This window comes from Chrysemys picta, chromosome 1, assembly GCF_011386835.1.
Source record: "Chrysemys picta bellii isolate R12L10 chromosome 1, ASM1138683v2, whole genome shotgun sequence".
Taxonomy (NCBI): domain Eukaryota; kingdom Metazoa; phylum Chordata; order Testudines; family Emydidae; genus Chrysemys; species Chrysemys picta.
In genome coordinates, this window is record NC_088791.1 from 297480109 (window position 1) to 297502890 (window position 22782).

Genomic DNA, 22782 nt, shown 5'->3' on the forward strand with positions numbered 1-22782 from the left:
TCCCATTGAGTACTTTTACCTTGAATTGTTGTGGAATTAGAAAGGGTCTGTAAGGGAGATAGGTCCTGATCTGTTGAGGGCCTTAAAGGCAAAGGCTAGAAGCCATTAGCTATACAAATAACACTGCAGACATTGTGAAGCTCGGTTATGTGCTATGTTAAGAGTGACCAATGTGTCTTCTGCTTCTGTGATCTAGCTGATTTTATTTTTGGCATATCTCATAGAAGACTGTTATATGGATGTGCTGCTAGCTAGCCAGAGATGGAAGTGTAGATTCTGGTATGGTATGTACAAAGGAGATCCAGAACCCACGTGTTTGACCTTTAATATTTCACGAGGTGGCTGAGTAATTGACAGATGTGCATCCCCAGGAGTGAAAGCAGTGCCCCAAGAATATGAAGTGACCAAAAAAACTCAGTGTTATAAGACCTGGGAAGACAACTGGTCCACCTCGGGTAATAAACTTGCCCATTTAATGATAAACTGCATTAAATCCTTCGGACTTGCTCAACCACACAAACTGATGGCTCGATAGCATGCAAATTACTTGTGAGCTAGGTGGAGAAAGAGGAAAACAGGAACTCCGTGAACCATAGGAATGAAGAATCAGACTGCTAGCATCCCATGATCTCTTTGGGAAGACCTGTGCTGCTGACATGACAGAAAAAATAGTAGCTAAGCTGGTTCAGTGGGAAGAGATGATGTTAGACCGTCGAGGTATAGTAGGGCCAATTTCATGGTGATAGGATTTTTAAAATTGTAAATTTCATGATTTCAGCTATTTAAATCTGAAATTTCATGGTGTTGTAATTGGGGGAGGAGGGGGAGTTTGCAGTACTGCTACCCTTACTTCTGCGCTGCTGCTGGTGGTGGCACTGCCTTCAGCACTGGGCGGCTGGAGAGTGATGGCTGCTGGCAGGGAGCCCAGCTCTGAAGGCAGAGCCACCACCGGCAGCAGCACAGAGTAAGGATGGCATGGTATAGTATTGCCACCTTTACTTCTGTGCTGCTGCCTGCAGAGCTGGGCCTTCAGTCAGCAGCCGCCACTCTCTGGCCGCCCAGCTCTGAAGGCAAAAGCGCAGAAGTCAGGGTGGCATGGTATGGTATTGCCACCCTTACTGGCAGGCGCTGCCTTGAGAGCTTAGTATCTGGTATGGTATTGCCACCCTTACTGGCAGGCGCTGCCTTGAGAGCTTGGTATCTGGCCAATAGCCACCTCTCTCCAGCCGCCCAGCTCTGAAGGCAGTGCAGAAGGGTGGCAGTACCACAACCCCCCTAAAATAACCTTGCAAACCCCCTGTGACTCTTTTGGGTCAGGACCCCCAATTTGATAAACACTGGTCTCCCCCGTGAAATCTGTATAGTATAGGGTAAAAGCACACACAAGACCAGATTTCGTGTTTTTCACAGCTGTGAATTTGGTAGGGCCCTAGGTTTAGGACTTGTCTACATGGGGAGTTTAGTGCAGAGTAAGCTAGTATGTGAACTTAAGGTGTACTAGCCACTCTGCACTAACTACTTACAGACCCCCTTACTTCCACTCGTACTCGTCGTGCACTAGCTACTCCACGCTTGCTGCTCTGGGCTTTTTCCCCTGTAAGGTTTCTGTATTCTTCAGCTCTGTGTTCCAACTTAAGCCCAGAGCAGATTTACAACAGAGTTTCAGCCTGGGAGGAGTAAATAAGTTAAAATGGTCAGTTGTGTTGGGGTTTTTGGACAACAAATATATTTTTATATTGTAGGTTGCATAACATCTTTTCAGTTGGTCAAATAAGTATCTCCAGTATTTAGCTGTAGAGGGTTGAGAGCCATTAAGCTGTCTTTGTCAATTCTCATGTTAGCATAAGAGCTTTTCCCTTGTTTGATACTAACAAAGACAAACTTGAAGTGCACTGAAAGGAAATTGTATTAAATATGCTGTGAATAATGAACATCAGCACTGTTGTACCTCACTATATAGAAGATATATCTGTGCTGGAAGAAGTTTAAACTAACATTGATAAAACAGGAAGGCTAGGTTAGCTGGATAACCTAGAAGCAGGAGGGGAAAAAAAACAAATGAAACCATTCCTGGTTATGTTGCTCCTCAGATTATTAGAATCCACTGTCAGCACAATGGTAAGGATGATGGTTGCTTGCTTCTGAAAGTCCTTTGAGTCTTTCTGAGGTGTTCATTGAGTAGATAAATACTGGAGAATAAGCATAATTTGCTAGATAGGAAGTATGAGTTAGTTGTGATGACTCTAAATATTGACACGCTCTAATCAAGGCTTTTTAGGAGGGAGGTGTGTGTTTTACCTTTTTTAAATAAATCTTGAATAATTTTGTGCATTTCCTGCTCATTTCAAAATATGCTAACGCAGTGTGAGTTTTTTAATTCAATTTAATTTTTGTATTGTGACGTTACATTCCATATTCTTTATGGAAATATGCTTATGATATGGATATGGCATAACTGAGATATATTTATTCCCCTTGACCTGTCAGTCACCCACGAAGGCACTGAAAATGCGCCTTTCAAAAAAAATTTCTCCCTTGGCTTCTGTGACTGTCCCTCTCTTGGTTCTTATCCTACTTTTCAAATCATTCCTTCATCATGTCCTTCAGAGAGTACTCCTCATCCCACCTCCAACTATCTGTGGGTGTTCCATAGGGTTCTGTCCTTGGTCCTCTTTTCTTCTCCCTCTAAATCTTATCTCTGGGTAATCTCATCTGCAGATTCAAATTTAACTACCATCAACTGTGTGGACCTTCGCTCCAGATAACTCCTGTTATCTTCTGTACAAATTAAAATCTTGGCCGTCTCTCTGACATCTCATGGATGCCAAGCTTAAATATGGATAAAATAGAGCTCTTAATGTGCCCCCTAAAATGCTTCCTGCTACTTCTTTCTCGATTACTGTAAACACCACCATCCTGCCTATCATTCTCTTTGATGTGGACTTCTCTCTAGGTCCTCCCATCCAGGCTATATTTAAGTCTTGCAGATTCCTTTCTGGATAACATCTCTGATATATGGCCTTTCCCATCCATCCATTCATTTAAAACTCTCGTCTAGGCTCTTATCATCTTGTCTCTCAATTACTGCAATATCCTTTTTTCTGGCCTTGATAAGTGCACTCTTGCCCCACTCATATGTTCAGAATGCTGCTATAAAGATGATCTTCCTAGCCCATCACTTTGACCATGTCACCTCTCTGCATCCCTCCACTGGTCCCCACTACTCTGTCATATCAAATATAAGCTGTTCACTTCACTTTCAAACCCCTGACCTGCCCCCCCCACCTATAATATCTCATTGGCAATCAAGAGTCGACTCTTGCGTCCAATCAGACCATGATACTACCCTTTATTGCCCACTTGTTAAATTTTCAAACAAGCACCTTCATATTTTCTCCTGTGCTGGCCTGAAAGGAGCTCCCTGTAAACATCTGCAAAGCTACCTCATTCAAACCCCTCCTTTTCTGTGATGCTTACAAAAAGATTGGCAACATTTAAGTGGTGGATACGCTGAGACCACTAAACAATGCAATCATGTTGACTAATATTGTCTCATTGTTTTTCTGCACTTCACCATCTGACTGTATCCATCTGTTGTCTCTTATTTTATATTTTGATTGTAAGCTTGACCATGGGCAGGAACCATCTTTTTGTTCTGTATTTATACAGCATCTAGCACCGCAGGGTACTGGTCCAAAACTAGGGCACCTAGATGCGACAGTATTTAAATAAAGAAAGAAAGAATGAATGGACATTAGATTACATTGTACCAGTGCTCTTGTTCATAATGAAGCTAGACATTTGTGCACTTTCAAGACTTTCTAATGTAACATAGTGCCCTTAGATGAGTTGTCAATGAGAATTAAACCTAGGACCTCTGGGTCTAAAACCATTAGTCTCTACTGACTGACTTACAAGGCTGACATCTGTTGGCTCAGAGGCTGCAGTGAACTCAAACATCTGTGGTTCAGCCACCAGAGGGGGCTAGAGACCTACAGAGTATAATTGTGGGTTATGCTAGCAGTGGTTCTCAACCTTTCCAGACTACTGTACCCCTTTCAGAAGTCTGATTTGTCTTGCCTACCCCAAGTTTGACCTCACATAAAATTAGCTTACAAAATCAGACATAGAAATACAAAAGTATAACATACTATTACTGAAAAATTGCTTACTTTCTCATTGTTATCATATAATTATAAAATAAATCAATTGGAATATAAAATATTGTACTTACATTTCAGTATGATCCTTGAGGCTGTTTTTTCACTTGTGGGAATTGTCTGAAGCTCAAGCCCCGCCACATGGAGCTGAAGCATGTAACTTAACTTCATGTGGCTGCCTGTGGTGCGGGGCCCTGTTCCACTACCCTGCTTGCCACTGCCTAATGCAGGGGAGGGCAAACTACGGCCCACGGACTGGATCCGGCCTGTCAGGGCTTTCAATCCGGCCTGCGGGATTGCCAGCCCCGTGGCGCAGCGGGGCTAAGGCAGGCTCCCTGCCTAGGTAGGTTCCCTGCCTGCACAGGCCCCGTGCGGCTCCTAGAAGCGGCTGGCACCACGTCCCTGTGGCCCCTGGAGGGGGCGGGGGTAGAGGGCTCTGTGTGCTGCCCTTGCTTGCAGGCACCACCCCCCACAGCTCCCATTGGCTGGGAATGGAGAACTGCGGCCAATGGGAGCTTTGGGGGTCGTACCCACAGATGAGGGCAGCACGCATCGGAGCCGCCTGCCCCACCCCACCCCCAGGAGCTACTGCCAGACATGCTGGCCATTTCTGGGAGTGGTGCGGGGCCAGGGTAGGCAGGGCATCTGCCTTAGCCCCGCTGTGTGCCACTGCCACCCCAGAGCTGTTTGAGGTAAGTGGTGCCGGGCCGGAGCCCACACTTCAAACCCCTCCTGCACCCCGCTCCCCAACCCCTGCCCTGAGTCCTCTAAGCCCCTACTGCACCTCTCCTGCACCCCAGCCCTTAACCCCCTCCCGCACTCCACACCCCCTCCTGCATCCCTACCTCCTGGCCTGAGCCCCCTCCTGTACCCCTCCCTCCTGTACCCCAACCCCTTGACCTGAGCTCCTTCCTGCACACTGCACCCCAACCCCCTGCCCCAGCCTTACATTCATGGTCCTGCTTACAATTTCCCCACCCAGATGTGCCCCTTCGTCCAAAAATTTTGCCCACCCCTGCTCTAATGCCAACTTTGCACTTGCAAGCCCCCCAAACCCATCCCATAACTCCGTCCCCATGGGCTGCAACCGCCAGGTTGAGAAACAATTATCTAGATGAGTTGAGTATCCCCTGGATGACTTCTGAGTACCCCTAGTGGTACACGTACCCCTGGTTGAGAATCACTGTGCTAGCATTCCAAAATAACCTTAAAGTCATATTTATGGAAAGGTCCTTTGAGATGTTATGAAAAATATTTATACTGGTGCATTTAATTATCTTGTTAACTGTACTTTTTAACACTAAAGACTATTTTAAAGGATACTTACTATGAAATCAGTTTTCATTTATTAAAATATAAAACATGCACATTATGTAATCTTGGTAGTTTTTCTTTACAGGTGATCCTGTGAATTAATGTTCCATCAAAGATGGCAGAACACCCTCCACTACTGGATACCACTCAGATTATAAGTAGTGAAATTCCTCTTCTACCTGCCCCTATTGTTAGTGGGGATGGAGCACAACAGGTAAAGAAACTTCAACACCTTTGCTTTCTTTTATGCCATATAACCACATTTCTTTTGTATATGTACCAGCTGAAGAGGTGGGATATTTGAAAAGCTCCAAATCCTGAAAAACACCAAAATGCTCTTTAGCAAAAGTCTTGAAAATAATAGTCACACCATTCCAGTATCTCTTGAGAAGTCAGTGTAGATCTAGGCTGACTGTTTTTTGTTCACTTTTTAGGCTGTGGAATAGAGAAACTGCAGTCTGAGTACTGCAGTTGCGAGATTCTGATCCTTTTCTTGAGACATTTACATTGCCTATAGAGATTGTAAATATTTCCAAAAATGTTGATATTTAAGATGAGCCTGTTAGCAATTATCATAGAGTTTAAGGCCAGAGTGGACAACCAGATCATCTAGTTTGATCTCCTGTGCATCACAGGTCACAAACACCACCCAGCACCCGCACACTAAACCCAACAACTGAAATTAGACTGAAGTATTACAGCCCACAAGAGACTAAACTGGTGTGTGCCACAGGTAGAGAACAGGCAGTACCGAGATGCACAATGCCAGAGTTTCTTGAAATGGCAAGGAATTGATTAAGTGAGATATACCCATATAATCCCCACAAATAACCCACATCACATGCTGCAGAAGAAGGCACAAACCCTAGGTCACTGTTGATCTGACCTGGGGGAAAATTCCTTTCGAACCCCACATATGATGATCAATTACACCCTGAGCATGCAAGCAAGAACCAGCTAGCTAAGCCCATGAGAGAGAGAATCCTCAGTGCCACCTAAGAGCACTGGCCTACCCTGTCCTATGTCCCATCTCCAGCCATGGTCATCTCTGATCCTTCAGAGGAAGGAGACCAAAAAAAAAAAAAAAAAAACATTGATGGGTGAGGAGTGTGTAGAAATCCTGTCCTGATCCTTGCAATTGACCTGTTGAAGCCCTGAAGCTTGAGATTTGAGGGGCACAAGACATACATGAGACAAGACCCTCAGAGTTGCCAAGTCCTGCCCCCATGATAACATGCAACCCTGTCATATAATCCCATTCATAAATTTATCCATCTCTCTCTCAAAACTAATTAAGTTATTTGGCCCCACAACTCCTATTGGGAGGCTGTTCCAGAATCTCACTCTGAAGGTTTCTAACCTTCTTCTAATTTCCAGCCTGAATTTGGTCACAAGCAGTTTATACCCATTTTGTTCTTGTGCCAACATTGTCCTTTAGCTTAAATAGCTCTTAACCCTCTGTGATTCCCTTTTCAGCCGCCTTTTCATTAGGCTAAAACAAGCCAAGCTCTTCCAGTCCCGTCTCATAGCACAGGCCCTCCATTCCCTGGATCATCCTTGTAGCTCTTCTCTGCACTTGTTCCAGTTTGAATTAATCTTTCTAGAACATGGGCAACCAGAATTATATGCCATATTCCGAATGAGTTCTTACCAGTGCCTTGTACAATGACATTAATATGTCCGTGTCTGTATTGAAAATGCCACGCCTGATCCATCCTAGGATCACATTTGCCTTTTTTGCAGCTGCATCACATTGGTGACTCAGTCATCCCGTGATTAACCAACACACTCAGGTCACTTTTCTTATCTGTCACAACTGATGAGCCCACAGCTTTTTGTAGATATTCTTATTGAAGCTTAAACGCATAACCTTGCACTTTGTACTATTGAATTTTATCCCATTTCTGTGCACAGAGGGTGGCGGCAGTCTTCCTCACTGCAACCATTTCTGTTGCCATCTTCCTGGCTTTATATTAGCCCAGCCCACACCTACTGAACTAAGCTTCATCTTCCAGTCAAGGGTTGCTTCTCCAGCCTGATCCCTGCATGTGTGGCATTTTACATTAATTGGCCCTTTCTTGGCTTACTTATTCCTTTCAGAAGTGATGTGTGGTAAACATCCCATCACACTGGCACAGTCTATACCCCGGTAAACCCATGTTGCATTACATCTTGTTTTCTGTTTACCTCCATATCTTTAATTATTCTTTCCTTTGCAATTTGTTCTAAAATCTTGCATACTATTGAGATCAGACTAACAGAGCTGTAATTGCCCACAAGTATATGTACGACATTAGCTATTCTCCTGTCATGCAGTAGTACCCCAAATAGATTTATTCAAAATCTTTGCTACTAGACTAGCAATCTCATGTGCCAGTTTTTTCAGTATTTTGGGGTGGAAATTGTCTGGTCCCTCTGATTTGAGCGCATTAAACTCTTCAAGTTTTTCTTCCACCTCTGTTGTGGCCATACCTATTTCTATGCACTCATTTCTATCAGCCATCCTGCCTTCGTACCCATGTTCCATATTATCCTCCTTATTGAAAACAGAGACACTGTATTAATTTAGTTTTGGGGCTTACTTAGATTATCTTTAAGCTTCTCCCTGTCCACACTGCACACAGACCTCATCCTTCTTCATTCTATTTTTATATAACTAAAAACCTGTGACTACTTATATTAATTTCCTTGGCAAGAACTAATTCAGCCTGGCTTTTAGTAGTTCTCACTTTATTCATACAATTTCTAACCTCCAAGATATAGCTGTCTTCACTGATCACTCTTTTTCCATTCGCTATGGGCTTTCTGTTTACTCCTAATAACCTTTTTGAGATAATTATTCAGCCAGATGGTTCTGGAGTCTTTCCCTACAAGTTTTTCCCCCCCTTGCTTGGGATGCAAATTAAAGATAATTTGTGTATAGTTGATTTAAAAGAAATTCCAAGCCTCCTCCACATTGAAGCCCTTGAGCTCTTTAGTCCAGGTGACTTCTTTAATTCCATTAGTTTCCCAAAATCTGCCCTTTTGAAATAAAAAACGTCCTTGATGACCCGGTTTTGATTATCCTTCCATTTAATTTAAACTGAATCATCTGTGATCAGTCAATCCAAGGTTATTTCCTATGACCAGCTGTGATGATCGGTGTGACACAGGCTTTCAGTAGAGACCTTACATGACATGCTTTGACAAACTATAGAGACCAGACCCAGGGAATCCCTATGACCCTATGCACTCCTGTGCCCTCTGCCAGTGGATCCCAAGAGGTCCCTGGGTCACATCAAGTAATGTTTCAAAAAACCTGGTACCAATATAGATGCCAATTTTGTTGCTTCAGGAAAGTACTGTATAAAACCTGTTAATGGTGCCTCAAAACTAATAAAGAACATAATATACTTCTTATCAAGCCAGCAGAAAATGTGCACTGTATGGAGCAATATTATGCCACAAGGGAGAAGGACTGCATGACCTATTGACAGTAGATCTTTGCTACAATAGACACTTCATATTCAGTTTTTTCTTCATTCTACATATGTTTGTTTTTGCATTAATGAAAAACAAGATCCCTATAAGTGTCTGTAGTAGTTCCGGGGTGGGGCTCGTCCCTTCCTGGGGCACCTGGGAGCCAGGCCGCCCCGCTACAAAGCTAATAACAGTTAGGGCCCAGACCTTTGGGCAGGGATTGAGCACACAATTGACAGTTCAGGGCTCAGGCCCTTAGGCAGGGACTGAGCACACCATTAACAGCCCCAGCCCTGGATCAGGGCAGGGCAGCAAACCAATAGTCAATCAGCGGCCCAGGCCTTGTAGCGGGGGCTGGGTCAGTTTGGGTTAGCCCAGGCCCTAGGGCAGGGCGGGGCAGCAAACAAATAGTCTGTCAGAGGCCCAGGCCCCTTGGACAAGGAGGAGGAGAGACTGCCACCCGGCGCGGGGTGGCAGGGGGGAACACAGGCCCACCCACTCCACTGTGTTCCAGCCCGGGGCCCTATCCACAGCAGTCCGTCTGCCGCGCAGTCAGTGGGGATCCTGACCGCAACACACTGACATGGGTTCAGGGTCTGCTATCCCCGGGCCACTTCCCATCTCCTCCTCCATGGGTACCTGTTCCTCCTGAGTTTCGTCTGCTGGGTCGCAGATCATGGGCTCCTCCGGGCCCCGAGCACCAGGTAGGTTTGTCGCTCCGTCTGGGCCCTCGGCGGGGGGAAGCTCAGACCGCTCTTCTGGATACCAGGCTCTCGGCAGGCTCGGCCAGTCCTCCTCAGGATACCGGGCTCTTGGCAGGCTCAGGCCCGCGGGAGCTTGGGCACCAGCGTCTGTCCTCTCCCGCTGCCGGCCAGCTACTGAACGCTGTGGCCTGGCCTTTATACTTCCTGTCCCGCCCCTTGACTTCCGGGGGGCGGGGACAGGCAGCGGTGGCTCCGCCCACTCTGGCGGCTGTTCTGGCTCGTCGCTTCCAGGGGCGCCTGGGAGCCAGGCCGCCCCGCTACAGGCCCATTTGGGGAATGCTTGTGAATGCTACTTCTAGCCTTGGGAGAGGGATCATGCCAAAGACACAAAGGGATGCTGTCATGGGTGACCTGCATATGCTCCAAGAGTAACAAGGGAAATGGGAGTGGAAAGAAATTTAAGAAGAGAAGCCTGGTTGCTTGGCTTTAAGGGGAAATGGAGTGAACTAGCCAAACTAAGATCCAGTATGAGGTCAAATTGGGATGAGAGCTGAATGAGGCTTAAATGAAGAGGAGGCGGAACTGTTAAGTGTTATGGTGAGTGTATGGACAGAAGAGTGTGGGGGAAGAAAATATGATTTCCCGTTTACTGTGTCTGAGAATGTCTTCTGCCTGGTATTAAATACATTTCAGAATTTTTACCTACATTGTTTAAAAAAGATGGCAATTATAATATAATACAGGCAGAAATTATTCTGAAATTTTAAAACAGAGCTTTTATTTAATAAAAATACTTCTGCTTTTGGTTAAAAGTAGTTAAAACTGTAAGCCATCCCTGACAACTAAACAACAACCCATTAAGCAAAAACTTGAATAAAAGCTATGGACATATTAAAGTTTACCTACTCACTTTTCTCTCTAGACATTCAATACTTTACTTTCCTCTTTTCATACCCTTTCTTCACATATTTCTCTTTCTTCCTTTACTTTTAGGTACCTACGTAAGTAACCTCTCTATCCCCTCCAAAAAATGAGGCTAATCAATCTGCCCTTTCATACAGCTTGCTTAGTAATGACCTCCAGGGTTTGAAGAAGTTTCTATTTTTGAATGTCCTTTGGGGGAAGTTTTATTAAAAGGAAATATATTCCGTTATCTTTTTACTAAGCAAGAAAAGAATTTGAACCAAGAACCACACTAGAGATTAAACTATGTCTCTTGTTAATTTTTTTAGAAGTAAAAAGTTTGTAGTTTATACAGTATCTATCCTTAGAGAGTAGCCATGCATACAAACTGGATATAACCTTCAGAGGACAGTTAACAGATTTATTTAAAATAATTCTACAAAATATGTTAGCTAGGTTTTCAGTTAATAACAGTTAAGGACCGCTAATACCACTTTTTCATTTCCAAGTTCCAAGTTATATAACAGATTTGGCTACAATTTAGCATCTCACAAAAATTAGCAAAAAACTTTTATCATCAATTGATTTGACTTTGTTTTTCTTTTGTCTGTGTAATATAATACATGACCCTTAAATAATTTGGAAATTATTTATTCAGTATCAGGAACTGGAACTTTACTGGAAACATTTATTACTTTTCTTGTAGTGATTTAGTTAATGCTGATTTCTAAATACTTATGTTCGGAACTTACAAAAGCCAGGACGTTCAGAGTTGTAGCTACAACTCTATCATTAGCTCATCCAATTGAGACCCCATGGTACAAGAGCTTCAGAGCATTGGGTGATTCTGCGAGTTTTGGAATACATTCTAGGGTGACCAGATGTCCCGATTTTATAGGGACAGTCCCAATTTTGGGGTCTTTTTCTTATCTAGGCTGCTATTACCCCCTGTCCGGATTTTTCACACTTGCTGTCTGGTCACCCTATTTTATTAGTTCATAAGAATTTATGAGTATCTCTTGTTTACATCAGTATAAGAATATCCCTCTATATACATTATAGTATTTTGCTGAGTTATGTATGAAGCATCATAGATTTAACTCTGAACTCCATTGCTGTTATGTGAAGGTATCTGTTTCAACCTAAACGTCGTTTCACTGTACTTTTAATCAGTTTCATTGTTTTTTAAAGTTGTGGTATAACTTGCATTAATACTGGTTTTTGGTATTGTGAAAGATTTTCCTAGCTTTACCCTTGTAATGTGTTCTAGTGACTGCAGTGAGAACTTGTGCCATCATTATGCTGATAAACATGGAGCTATACACAATATCCTGAAAACTAGCTATTTCACATGCTTAGCTGCTATTCAAACAAATATTTTGCCCATTTCAAAAACACTTTCACCAAATTACTACAGAGTTACTCCCTCATTCTACAACAGAGTTATAACAGAATCAGGGGATCAAGTTATAACAATTGTAATTTCTAATTGGGACAGAATTTTACTGTGTCACTGCAACCAAGCTAAAGCCTTGGATTGCCCATATCATAACTGGTCCCCAGACTCCATTATAGTTTTATTGATATGGCCTCTGTATTTTAAAAGAAACAATTTTTATTCCTAGAGGCCGGCTACAGAAATATATCTAAAGCCTGGTGGGAAGGAGCTTCAAGTTACTCAGATAATTAAAAATATATATTAAGAACTTTTTACATTAGAAATTGACTATGCAATGTTTACCAGTCCTTCATAGCAAATTGCCATGATTTGAAACATCTGAGATCCTAAACACAGAAAACTAACATTACACAGGATGCAATCTAAAATGTATTAACAGACTATGAAGAATCCATTTATTTGGTTATTGTTTTAATGAAATACTTCGTTTGTGATTTCAAGTTATATGTAGTTTATGCTCTTTCTAGTGAAATACAAAGTTGAGGTGCCAGGTGGGTCAAAATCATACAGTCGTTTCCTGAAATTTTGTAAATATTCCTTTCAAATCAATTAATTTCAAATATTTCAACAGGATATAAAATGTTTTCCTCTAACCCTTAACTTTAGAATAGCTACACAAATATTCACATGTAAATCTCAAAAGATGAAGGGCAAGATGTTTCAGACATTTGTGACAAAGTTCTTCCTCTATCTTGGTGGGTCCTGCGCTTATTGGCAGATTTTCTTGCTTCAGAGATTCACCATGTGGGTTGGGGAACAGCCCAGAGACCTTCCCCTCTGGAAGAACCCACAGTCCAGGTCAATTGGGAGGTTTAGGGGGGACCCAGGCCTACTCTCTACTGCGGGTTCCAGCCCAGGGCCCTGTGGACTGCAGCTGTCTATAGTGCCTCCTGTAACAGCTGCATGACAGCTACAACTCCCTGGGCTACTCCCCCATGGCCTCCTCCAAACACCTTCCTTATTCTCACCACAGGACCTTCCTCCTGGTGTCTGATGATGCTTGTGCTCCTCAGTCCTCCAGCAGCATACCTCTCACTCTCTGCTCCTTGCACCTCTTGCTCCCAGCTCCTCACACTCACACCACAAACTGAAGTGAGTTCCTGTCATAACTATAAAGGGAAGGGTAACAGCTCTCCTGTGTACAGTACTATAAAATCCCTCCTGGCCAGAGACTCCAAAATCCTTTTACCTGTAAAGGGTTAAGAAGCTCAGGTAACCTGGCTGACACCTGACCCAAAGGATCAATAAGGGGACAAGATACTTTCAAATCTTGGGGGAGGCTTTTGTTTGTGTTTTTTGTTTTGGAAGTTGTTCGCTCTTGGGACTAAGAGGGACCAGACATCAATCCAGGCTCTCCACATCTTTCTGAACAAGTCTTTCATATTTCAAACTTGTAAGTAAACAGCCAGGCAAGGCGTGTTAGTTTACCTTTGTTTTCTCAACTTGTAAATGTACCTTTTACTAGGGTTTTTACCTCTGTTTGCTGTAACTTTGAACCTTTGAAGGCTAGAGGGGATTCCTCTGAGCTCTTTAAGTTTGATTACCCTGTAAAGTTATTTTCCATCCTGATTTTACAGAGATGATATTCACCTTTTTCTTTAATTAAAAGCCTTCTTTTTAAGAACCTGATTGATTTTTCCTTGTTTTTAGATCCAAGGGGGTTGGATCTTGATCCACCAGGAGTTGGTGGGAGGAAGGAGGGGGGATGGTTAATTTCTCCTTGTTTTAAGATCCAAGGGGTTTGGATCTGTATTCACCAGGGAATTGGTGAAGAGTCTCTTAAGGCTACCCAGGGAAGGGAATTAGCATTGAGAGTGGTGGCAGCGGACCAGATCTAAGCTGGTAGTTAAGCTTAGAAGTTTCATGCAGGCCCCCACATTTGTACCCCAAAGTTCAAAGTGGGGAAGCAGCCTTGACAGCTCCTTTTAAAAACCCAGGTGCCCTGATTAGCCTGCCTTAATTGATTCTAACAGCTTCTTCTTAATTGGCTCCTAATTAGCCTGCCTGTCTGAACTGGTTCTAGCAGGTTCCTGATTACTCTAGTGCAGCCCCTGCTCTGGTCACTCAGGGAACAGAAAACTACTCATCCAGTGACCAGTATATTTGCCCTCTACCAGACTCCTGAACCCCACTGGTCTGGGTCTGTCACGCATTGAATGGCCTAAGCAGGCTAAGGTTGTGAGATCTTCTGCCGGGTAGGATGATTGATTGATTTTTTTTTTTAAAGCAAAAATCCTGGGAAGGATACAAAACTTGAACGATTCAGACAGTCTTGTATTTACACTTACAGATTTACATTCTGTCCCATCGAAACTAAAGTAGTAGTGTTTGATACACGTTGGGAGTCTTGTGTCCATTCATATGTTACTCTGCTAGACAGAAACGTGCATTTGACTGCTTTTCCTGAATTTGTCCATAATACCTCTGTCCTCTCTTCAAATCCCTCTTCAGGACCCACTTTTACTGTGATGTTTACAGCTATTGCCAGCAAATAAAGATTGGAGAGGACCAGCTGGGTACAATTGACATTGTTTATGGCGGGGGGGAATCAAGCATAATATGTTTTTATCCCTCTCTTTCACCTGTAGTACATTGCTTGTTTTCTTATTCTTAGACTGTGAACTCTTTAGAGTAAAGACTGTGTGACCAGCATATACTTGGAGACTCTCTATTTGCTATCATATAGTTTGATTGTGAGAGAGGAGGGTATCTTTTGTCATGTAATTTAGACCTCTATTGGGCACATGAGTCAGAATTTTCTTCTGATCACTGACTCAAAGCTTGAGTCTATGCTCATTGAAATCAGTGGTAAAGCTCCCATTGATTTTAACGGTGCAGGATCAGAGCCTCATTCTTTTGAGGCTTATTTATCTAGAATACAAGACAATAGCAAGTGGACAGGGATGAGGCTCTGGAGAGAACAACCCCATAATTGAAATGCATTTATTTTATCTTCTAGGAGGAATTTTTTTCTGTTTCTTATTAATAGTGAAGATTAAATTAATTATATTAATTTATTAATATAAAAAGATTAATTGCTTACCATTTTTCTGTATTTTATTCCTGTGATTACTAATCTGTGGAATAGACATGCATTTTTCCTAAGGATAGGATCAATACTTTGAGAGAGAGAGAGAGAGAGAGAGAGAGTCTTTCAAAATGTAAGATTTTTTTCATGTGGAAGTCAAGAATAAGATGCCTTTGTTTACTGAAAACTAATATTCTAAAGAACTTTGAAGAGTATCCCAGAAGGGAATAAACTTTCAAATGTAAAATGAAATCCAAGATGATTAAGACTGAGCATTTGTTGCGTTAACATGAAGCAGCTTTAATGCATTATAAATATGAAAATATAACTTTATGGTCTAGCAAATTAATACAAAATTGCTCACATAGCATATTCAAATGAACATACATATAGTAGTGTACTTACCTCAGTGTGGAATCATTTGATTCTCAAACTGTACAGTGAAATGAGACCACTCATTAAAAATAGCCAAATAATTTAAATTTCCTAATTTCAGGCATTACATTAGGAGCCAGATTGTGATACCTTGACGCATGCTGAATTGTACCATATATGACAGACCCATGAAAGTCAATGAGACTATTGTGCAGGAATATCTTATTCAAAAGTGAGCAAGGACATTACTACTTGGCCAAAAGTGATCTGTTTTTAAACAGGGTTTTACAGAACCTAACAAGAATAGAAATGCTGTTATTAAATCATTTTATATTTAAAATAAAATTGTTTTTAAAATAGAATAAAAAAGGCTTTGCCGAATAACTGTATAATTTACCATCTCAGCCACAAAGTCTGTTTGCCTGCCTTGTACAAATATGATTATGAAAAAAATGATATTTTACTTGGCCTGAGTTAGTGGGATAGTAGATATTTGTGATGCTGTTTATAAACGTTCATCTGCAGCCTTTTTGAACACAACAACCAAAAGGAAAATGTTTATTTCCCATGTTAAACTGCATAAAATAGTAAACTATGGTTTAGATTTTTGAAAATGTAGTTTCTGGGAGGAGCTCTGGAAATTAGGCAGTAACTGATTACATTGTTGCCGGTATGTGCACTCTGATCACCTGCTGTTTCTCTCTGTTATCTATTACCTCACAGGGAGACGTGATAGGATTTTTGTCATGCATTGTCATCACAGAGTCAGCCAGTCCATTCTTTGGTGAGCCCCTCCTGCCTCGGTTGTTCTGTGGGATAGTCTCACTTTCCCAAGAGGGATAGGAGCAGGGGTGAAAAAGTAAATTAATGGGCTTACCGGTACACATGGTGGCTGGAGTCCTGGGCAAGGTGGGTGGGTGGCGCTGGGCCCCCGGAAGGGGCGGGGCTGGGGCCAGACTCCCCCAGCCAGCCCTTCAGCGCTGCCTGGCCTGCAATTTAAAGGGCCTGGGGTTTTGGCTGGTGATGCGGTAGCAGCAGCAGTGTCTGGGAGCCCCAGGCCCTTTAAATAGCTGCCGGAGCCCCAGGGTAGTGGCGGGAGCCCTGGGGCGGCAGGGGCGATTTAAAGGGCCTGGGGCTCCGGCTGCTGCCGGGAGCACCAAACCCTTTTAAATTGCCGTGCCCTGGGGCAGCTGCCCCTTTTGTGCCCTCCCTCCCCCCGCCCCCCATCAGCGGCCCTGCCGGTACAGTTGGCTCCGTATCAGCTTTCTTACCAGATCGCCATACCTTACCGTACTGGCTTACTTTCACCTCTGGTTATGAGACCCCAAAAGATGTAGTCTCACCATAAATAGACATTGGGTAGGCTGCCCTGTTCCTCCTGCAGTGTGCAAAGGCGCACACACTGGGAACAGAGCAGTTAGCTGGTGGAGACACAGTGCCCCCACTTTTTTCCCAACTAATCCCAGTTCTGATGGAATTCCTTAATGCTGTGTGTGGGGAATCTAGGTTGGTGAGGTTACCAGGCCTTCTCACCCCCAATTCCAAGCGCTACCCAGATTCAACTCAGGCTAGTGGAGCAGGGCTGGCAACCTCTGGCTTTTCATTGCCACACCGTTCTGGAAAGTTCTGAGAAGGATGAGTGCTGTTCAGAGAATGTTGTTCTTCCCTTGCCTCAAGAGGAAGCCGATGTCTTGGCTAAAAAGAACTTATACACACTTGAAGCAATGCCCAAAGTAATGGATTTTGTCCTCTGCACAACAATATTGCAGTGCGCTCTTCATGAGTGTAAAGGTTCACCTGTACAGAGCTCAGTGAAGGAGTAGGATGTAAATTGTTAATTCTTTGTCTTCAAACTCTGGATTTGGATTTTTTAGCAGAGTCCCAGATGCCCCAGTGGTAGATCTTCCACTGATCAGTTGTGCTTCATTAATATATCTTACACTAAATACACTATTGCTATTTAATATGGTTAAATACTTGGCATCTGGAAACATTCATGTTTATGTCTGTTTATATAAAACATGCACCTGTCCAGTTAGAAATACAGGGCCAGATTTTCAGCTGGTGTAAATCAACATATATTTATTGGCGTCAACAGCTAAGGATCTGGCTCATAGTGTATTAATAACTTTCAAATCAGTACCAAACAAGGATAAATTCTGTACGTCAATTTGTAACTGAAGTCACTCTTACAGTAAATTTAAAAACAGTTTAACGATGTTATTAATGCATCCAGTATTTAAAGAAAATGGTATTTATTTTGCCTAATTAAGGATGTCCTATGAAAATCACAAATAGCTACATTTAACCCTAAAAGACATAAGATTAATACTGTTAATACAAACCTTCAATGAAGAAACAGCTTGTGAGATATTACAATAATAAATTACTATTCCACAATTATTTGCCTAATTAAATATATTGTACATTAATGCTTCCAAAACTGTTAAAATTCATACCTGACAAAACTTATATAAAAGATCTGTTGATTAAAACGTAATTATTCCATTGTCATAATGATCAGTAGATAGAATCTTGTAATTGTTTTCATTTCTGTTTATTTCTACCTATGGATCTAAGTTTGTAGTGGAAAAAATGCACAGTATGCTGCTACGTAAATAATACAATGTTCAATTTTTTTTTCTACACTTGGACTCTGATCCTGCAACTGTCTCCATGTAAGCAAACCACTGAAGTCAGTGGTGTTCCACATGGGCATAGGGCCTTCTCTCTGTGCAGGATCCAGTCTTTATTTTGCAAGTGGTCTCAGCTAATTTTAATATAACATCAGTTGTGTTATCAGTGTAATACAGAAACTTATTAATTCTAGAAAAATCATGTATTTAACTGAAGAATGATCCTGTTAAATGATTCTGCTATGGTTGAGATTTGCTTTCAAAACCATGTTGACTGGGAAACTTTCTCTCGCTCTTTCTTTCAAGTATGAGTTGAGGTGAAAACATTTGAATTAAAAAGGAGCCTTTAGCATTATCAGGTCTCCAACTTAGTATTTCTGCAAGAAATTGCTCTTTTAAGATTCATAAGTTTTAATATTAAAAGCTGTACCTGAGTGGTATTGGCCTGCAGTAGTAGAAAGAATAATCTTTCTAATCAACAGAGCAATACAAGATAGATATAAAAATGACTGTAGTACTTCAAAGGATATCCACTTTATTACTCTGGCCTTTTTATTATTAAATTTTTAGTTATAAAGTATGAAATTCTTTGTTTCAATGTTCAGAGTTAAGCAGAGATGCTGGTGAATATTTAAACTAGTTTACATCTCATTTGTGATGTAAATTCTAATTAAATTCTAATTTTGACATTTTTCTTGCTGAAAAACATATCATAGATGAGCGATACTCAGACCTTAGTGATCAGCATTACCCAAAAGAGCGACAGTAGTGTGAATTCATTGTTTCATTTACTATTTTTATATATATAATTCCCCAGCGAAATGACTGACCAAGTATTCTACAATTGGTTAATAACATAATAAAGGCATCCTGATTGATTAATAACTTGGTTATTGGTTAATAATTAAATCATACAGTGTTTTAATATCATGTGCTGCACTTACGGTTCCCAAGCCTCAATCTGAGAATCACTGTGATAGATCATCATGCTGTAGCTTGCTTTGTTTGTCCTTTTCTTGCTGCTTAAAATCAGACACAATAATACATGTTATATTAGTCTCTCTTTTTTTTTTTTTTAAGAGAACAAAATCTGTGCTTTTAAAAGTCAAATCTAGCAATATATAATTTTAGCACAATTGAGACAGCATCTCCCCAGGTGGTGTTCTCCTCTCCCCATTCTGTGTTCTGCCTTCATGAAGGACAGCTGCAGCTGTTTCCTTGTCTTTTATTTCATCATTGCTTCTATTGTACATGATACTTTGTGTTTAACTTTATTTTCTGGGATTTGCTGGGGTAGATTTTAGTTGACAGAGAGAGAGGAGAAACTGTCTTCATAATGTGGAAAAGATCTGGAATTATGGTGACTGGGACCTTTCTCCAGAATACTCTCCTAGTACTGCCAATCCTATATTAGAAAGAACTCCACTTTTAGGGTACTGGGTATAGTGGGGAAATGCTCTCCTGGTAGAGGAGATTTTTATAGATGATATTTACACTACTGCTTTCCAATTGAACTCATATTCTGGGGAAACTCTTGAAATATATCAGATTAAAAAAATCTAAGTGCATGTACTTGACAGATTTTTTTTTTCTGTATTTTTAAGACATTTGCAAATCCACAAATGACTTTTTTCTTTAAATGAGGATTTTCTCTTCCAGCCAATTCTGTCCTCCTATACCAGTGGTCCACAGACTTTTCACATCGCACCCTCCCAACCCCTGTCTGCACTCCTCTCCCACTGGGAGTTGTGGTCAGCAGCTGGGGCTGGGAGAAGGGCCATGGCTCCGGGGGGGAGGAGAGGGATGACAGAGGTAAGGGGGCTGGGCCAGGGGCAGAGCCACAGCCAGGCCGGGAGACAGGGGCTGATACTGTAGCTGCAATTGGAGCAGCGCTGGGGGCAGAGTGGGGCTGGGTGGTGCTCCCTCTTCCCGCCCCTGCAGGGTGTGGCTCAGGCCCCTTTGTGCCCCCATGAATATTCCTCCACACCTCCCTAGGGGATGTCAGATGTCATAGTGAGCAGATGTCATAGTGAGCTCATACTGTCACAATCAAGTCCATGGCCACAACAGTGTCATGAATCCACAATTTTGACTTCCTTGCAGGGAAGGGAAGGGAAGGGAGAGATTTTACATATACCTGTGTTTATGAATCCACATGTATAACCTTTTAGGCTTCCTTTTTCCATACAGTCAAATGTGCCATTGGAAGGAGAGGTAGAGAATACAGGTCCATCTGAATGGATATTGCATGAATAATTCTGTTACCCATGGTGTATATTAAACCTATTATAGGCAGCACAGGTCCACCATTTCCCATTATAAGATCCTGGTTTCAGTTGCTTATAACTTTGCCAAATTTAAACTATTTTGGCTGAAATTTTCCATGCCAGATGTTTGCCTCGAGCTTATTTATTAAAAGCGTTAGCTAAAATGATTCAGCCATTTCAAGAAACACATTAGGGAAAATGTTTTCCCCATAGTAAAAAATAAATATTATAACTCTTTTATTAAGAAGCTCTAGTGCTACTTCTTTTGGAGCAGGAACTTGAAATTTGGCAAGAACTAAGGAGCTAGGGGACGGAGCAAAAGGGTCTGTAACCACTAGAGTACACTCCCCTGTAGAACCTGGAATTGAGCCTATCATTCCTGAGTCTCAGCATTCCTTTGCTGTGAATAGCTGTGAAGCCCCCAGACAAACTGTCTTCATTCACCTGTAGTGGCAAGTCCACATAGAAGATAAGTCTTCTATTGTCATCATTTCCTCTGTTAGCTCTGGTAGAAGATTGCTGTGGAAATAAAGATTCCAGCCCTTCTGGTAACACAAGTGGGGAGGTCAATACAATTTTACATAATGGAATTTTTGTTTTCTAATTTTTTCAGTTTTTAAAAAATGTAGGAAATTACATCCAAAATAACTATGTTAAAAGATCCACTTCCTAGACACCACGGTGCAAATAAGTGACGGTCACATTAACACCACCCTATACCAAAAACTCATCGACAGCTACGCCTACTTTCATGCCTCCAGCTTCCATCCCGGACATACCACACGATCCATTGTCTACAGCCAAGCACTGAGGTACAACCACATCTGCTCCAACCCCTCAGACAGAGACCAACACCTACAAAATCTTCACCAAGCATTCTCAAAACTACGATACCCGCACGAGGAAATAAGGAAACAGAGCCAGACGTGTACCCAGAAGCCTCCTACTGCAAGACAAGCCCAAGAAAGAAACCAACAGAACTCCACTGGCCATCACATACAGTCCCCAGCTAAAACTTCTCCAACGCATCATCAGTGATCTACAATCCATCGTAGACAACGATCCCTCACTTTCACAGGCCTTGGGTGGCAGGCCAGTCCTCGCCCACAGACAACCTGCCAACCTGAAGCATATTCTCACCAGTAACTACACACCACACCATAGTAACTCTAACTCAGGAACCAATCCATGCTACAAACCTCAATGCCAACTCTGCCCACATATCTACACCAGTGACACCATCACAGGACCTAACCAGATCAGCTACACCATCACCGGTTCATTCACCTGCACGTCCACCAATGTAATATATGCCATCATAGGCCAACAATGCTCCTCTGCTATGTACATCGGCCAAACTGGACAGTCCCTACGTAAAAGGTTAAATGGACACAAATCAGATATTAGGAATGGCAATATACAAAAACCTGTAGGAGAACACTTCAATCTCCCTGGACACACAATAGCGGATTTAAAGGTAGCCATTCTGCAGCAAAAAAACTTCAGGACCAGACTTCAAAGAGAAACTGCTGAGCTTCAGTTCATCTGCAAATTTGATACCATCCGCTCAGGATTAAACAAAGACTGTGAATGGCCAGCTAACTACAGAAGCAGTTTCTCCTCCCTTGGTGTTCACACCTCAACTGCTAGAAGAGGGCCTCATCCTCCCTGATTGAACTAACCTCATTATCTCTAGCCTGACTCACTCTTGCTTTCATATTTATCCCTGCCTCTGGAAATTTCCACTACATGCATCTGACGAAGTGGGTATTCACCCATGAAAGCTCGTGCTCCAATACATCTGTTAGTCTATAAGGTGCCACAGGACTCTTTGCTGCTTTTACAGATCCAGACTAATACGGCTACCCCTCTGATACTATGTTAAAAGAATGTTACATTGCAAAGTCAAGCACTCAAAAATTAGGAAATGTCAGAATTAAGGTTGCCTGTGCAAACTCAATTACATGATCACATACTATTTTTTTCCACAAGACTGCTGCCACCTGACTCAGGCTGTGGGGCTTTATAATGCGGTGTAGATGTTCCAGCTCAGGCTGCAGTATCAGCTATGGGACCCTTCCACCTCACAGAGTCCTAGATGACATGAAAAACATCTTTATTCACATAAAATCACATTAAAAACCACTAACATGTTATAAAATTACAATATGTACACAATAAAATGAAGCAAAACACATCTTAAGTGAACATTAAACAGGGATCACTGAAACATCATCAAGTTCATTCAAAATACTGTTAACACACTAAGTAAACCAAAAAGAGTCCAGGTTGCAAGTCAATTTATAAAGAAGTGTTATCAATCAACAGCTGGGCCATAATCAGTGCTCAGAAGAGCCCTAGCACATCACACTGCTCTACCTCGGCCATTCTGTTGAGATTTCAAAATGGCTAGTTTTGCCTGACCCAGCAAAAAGTTAGCAGGCAGGAAAGCAGCTGAATGTGAGCACTGTATCTCA

The 22782-nt window shown here is 42.1% G+C and overlaps 1 protein-coding gene across 6 annotated transcripts in view; it reads left to right on the top strand.

The window, feature by feature from the left end:
* The window catches only part of FNDC3A (fibronectin type III domain containing 3A), a 195462-nt gene that overhangs the window by 13594 nt on the left and 159086 nt on the right, over positions 1–22782 (top strand). For 4 of the 6 annotated variants that reach the window (XM_065581235.1, XM_005287137.5, XM_005287136.5 and 1 more), the window contains one exon: positions 5560–5688. The exons of 1 other annotated variant lie outside the window; for it this stretch is intronic. In XM_065581235.1, the coding sequence (XP_065437307.1) occupies positions 5590–5688 (99 nt within the window). In that variant the 5' untranslated portion in view covers positions 5560–5589. Of the gene's footprint in view, positions 1–5559; positions 5689–16163; positions 16187–22782 lie in introns of those variants that run through there. One more of the 6 variants, XM_065581237.1, reaches the window with a different exon arrangement.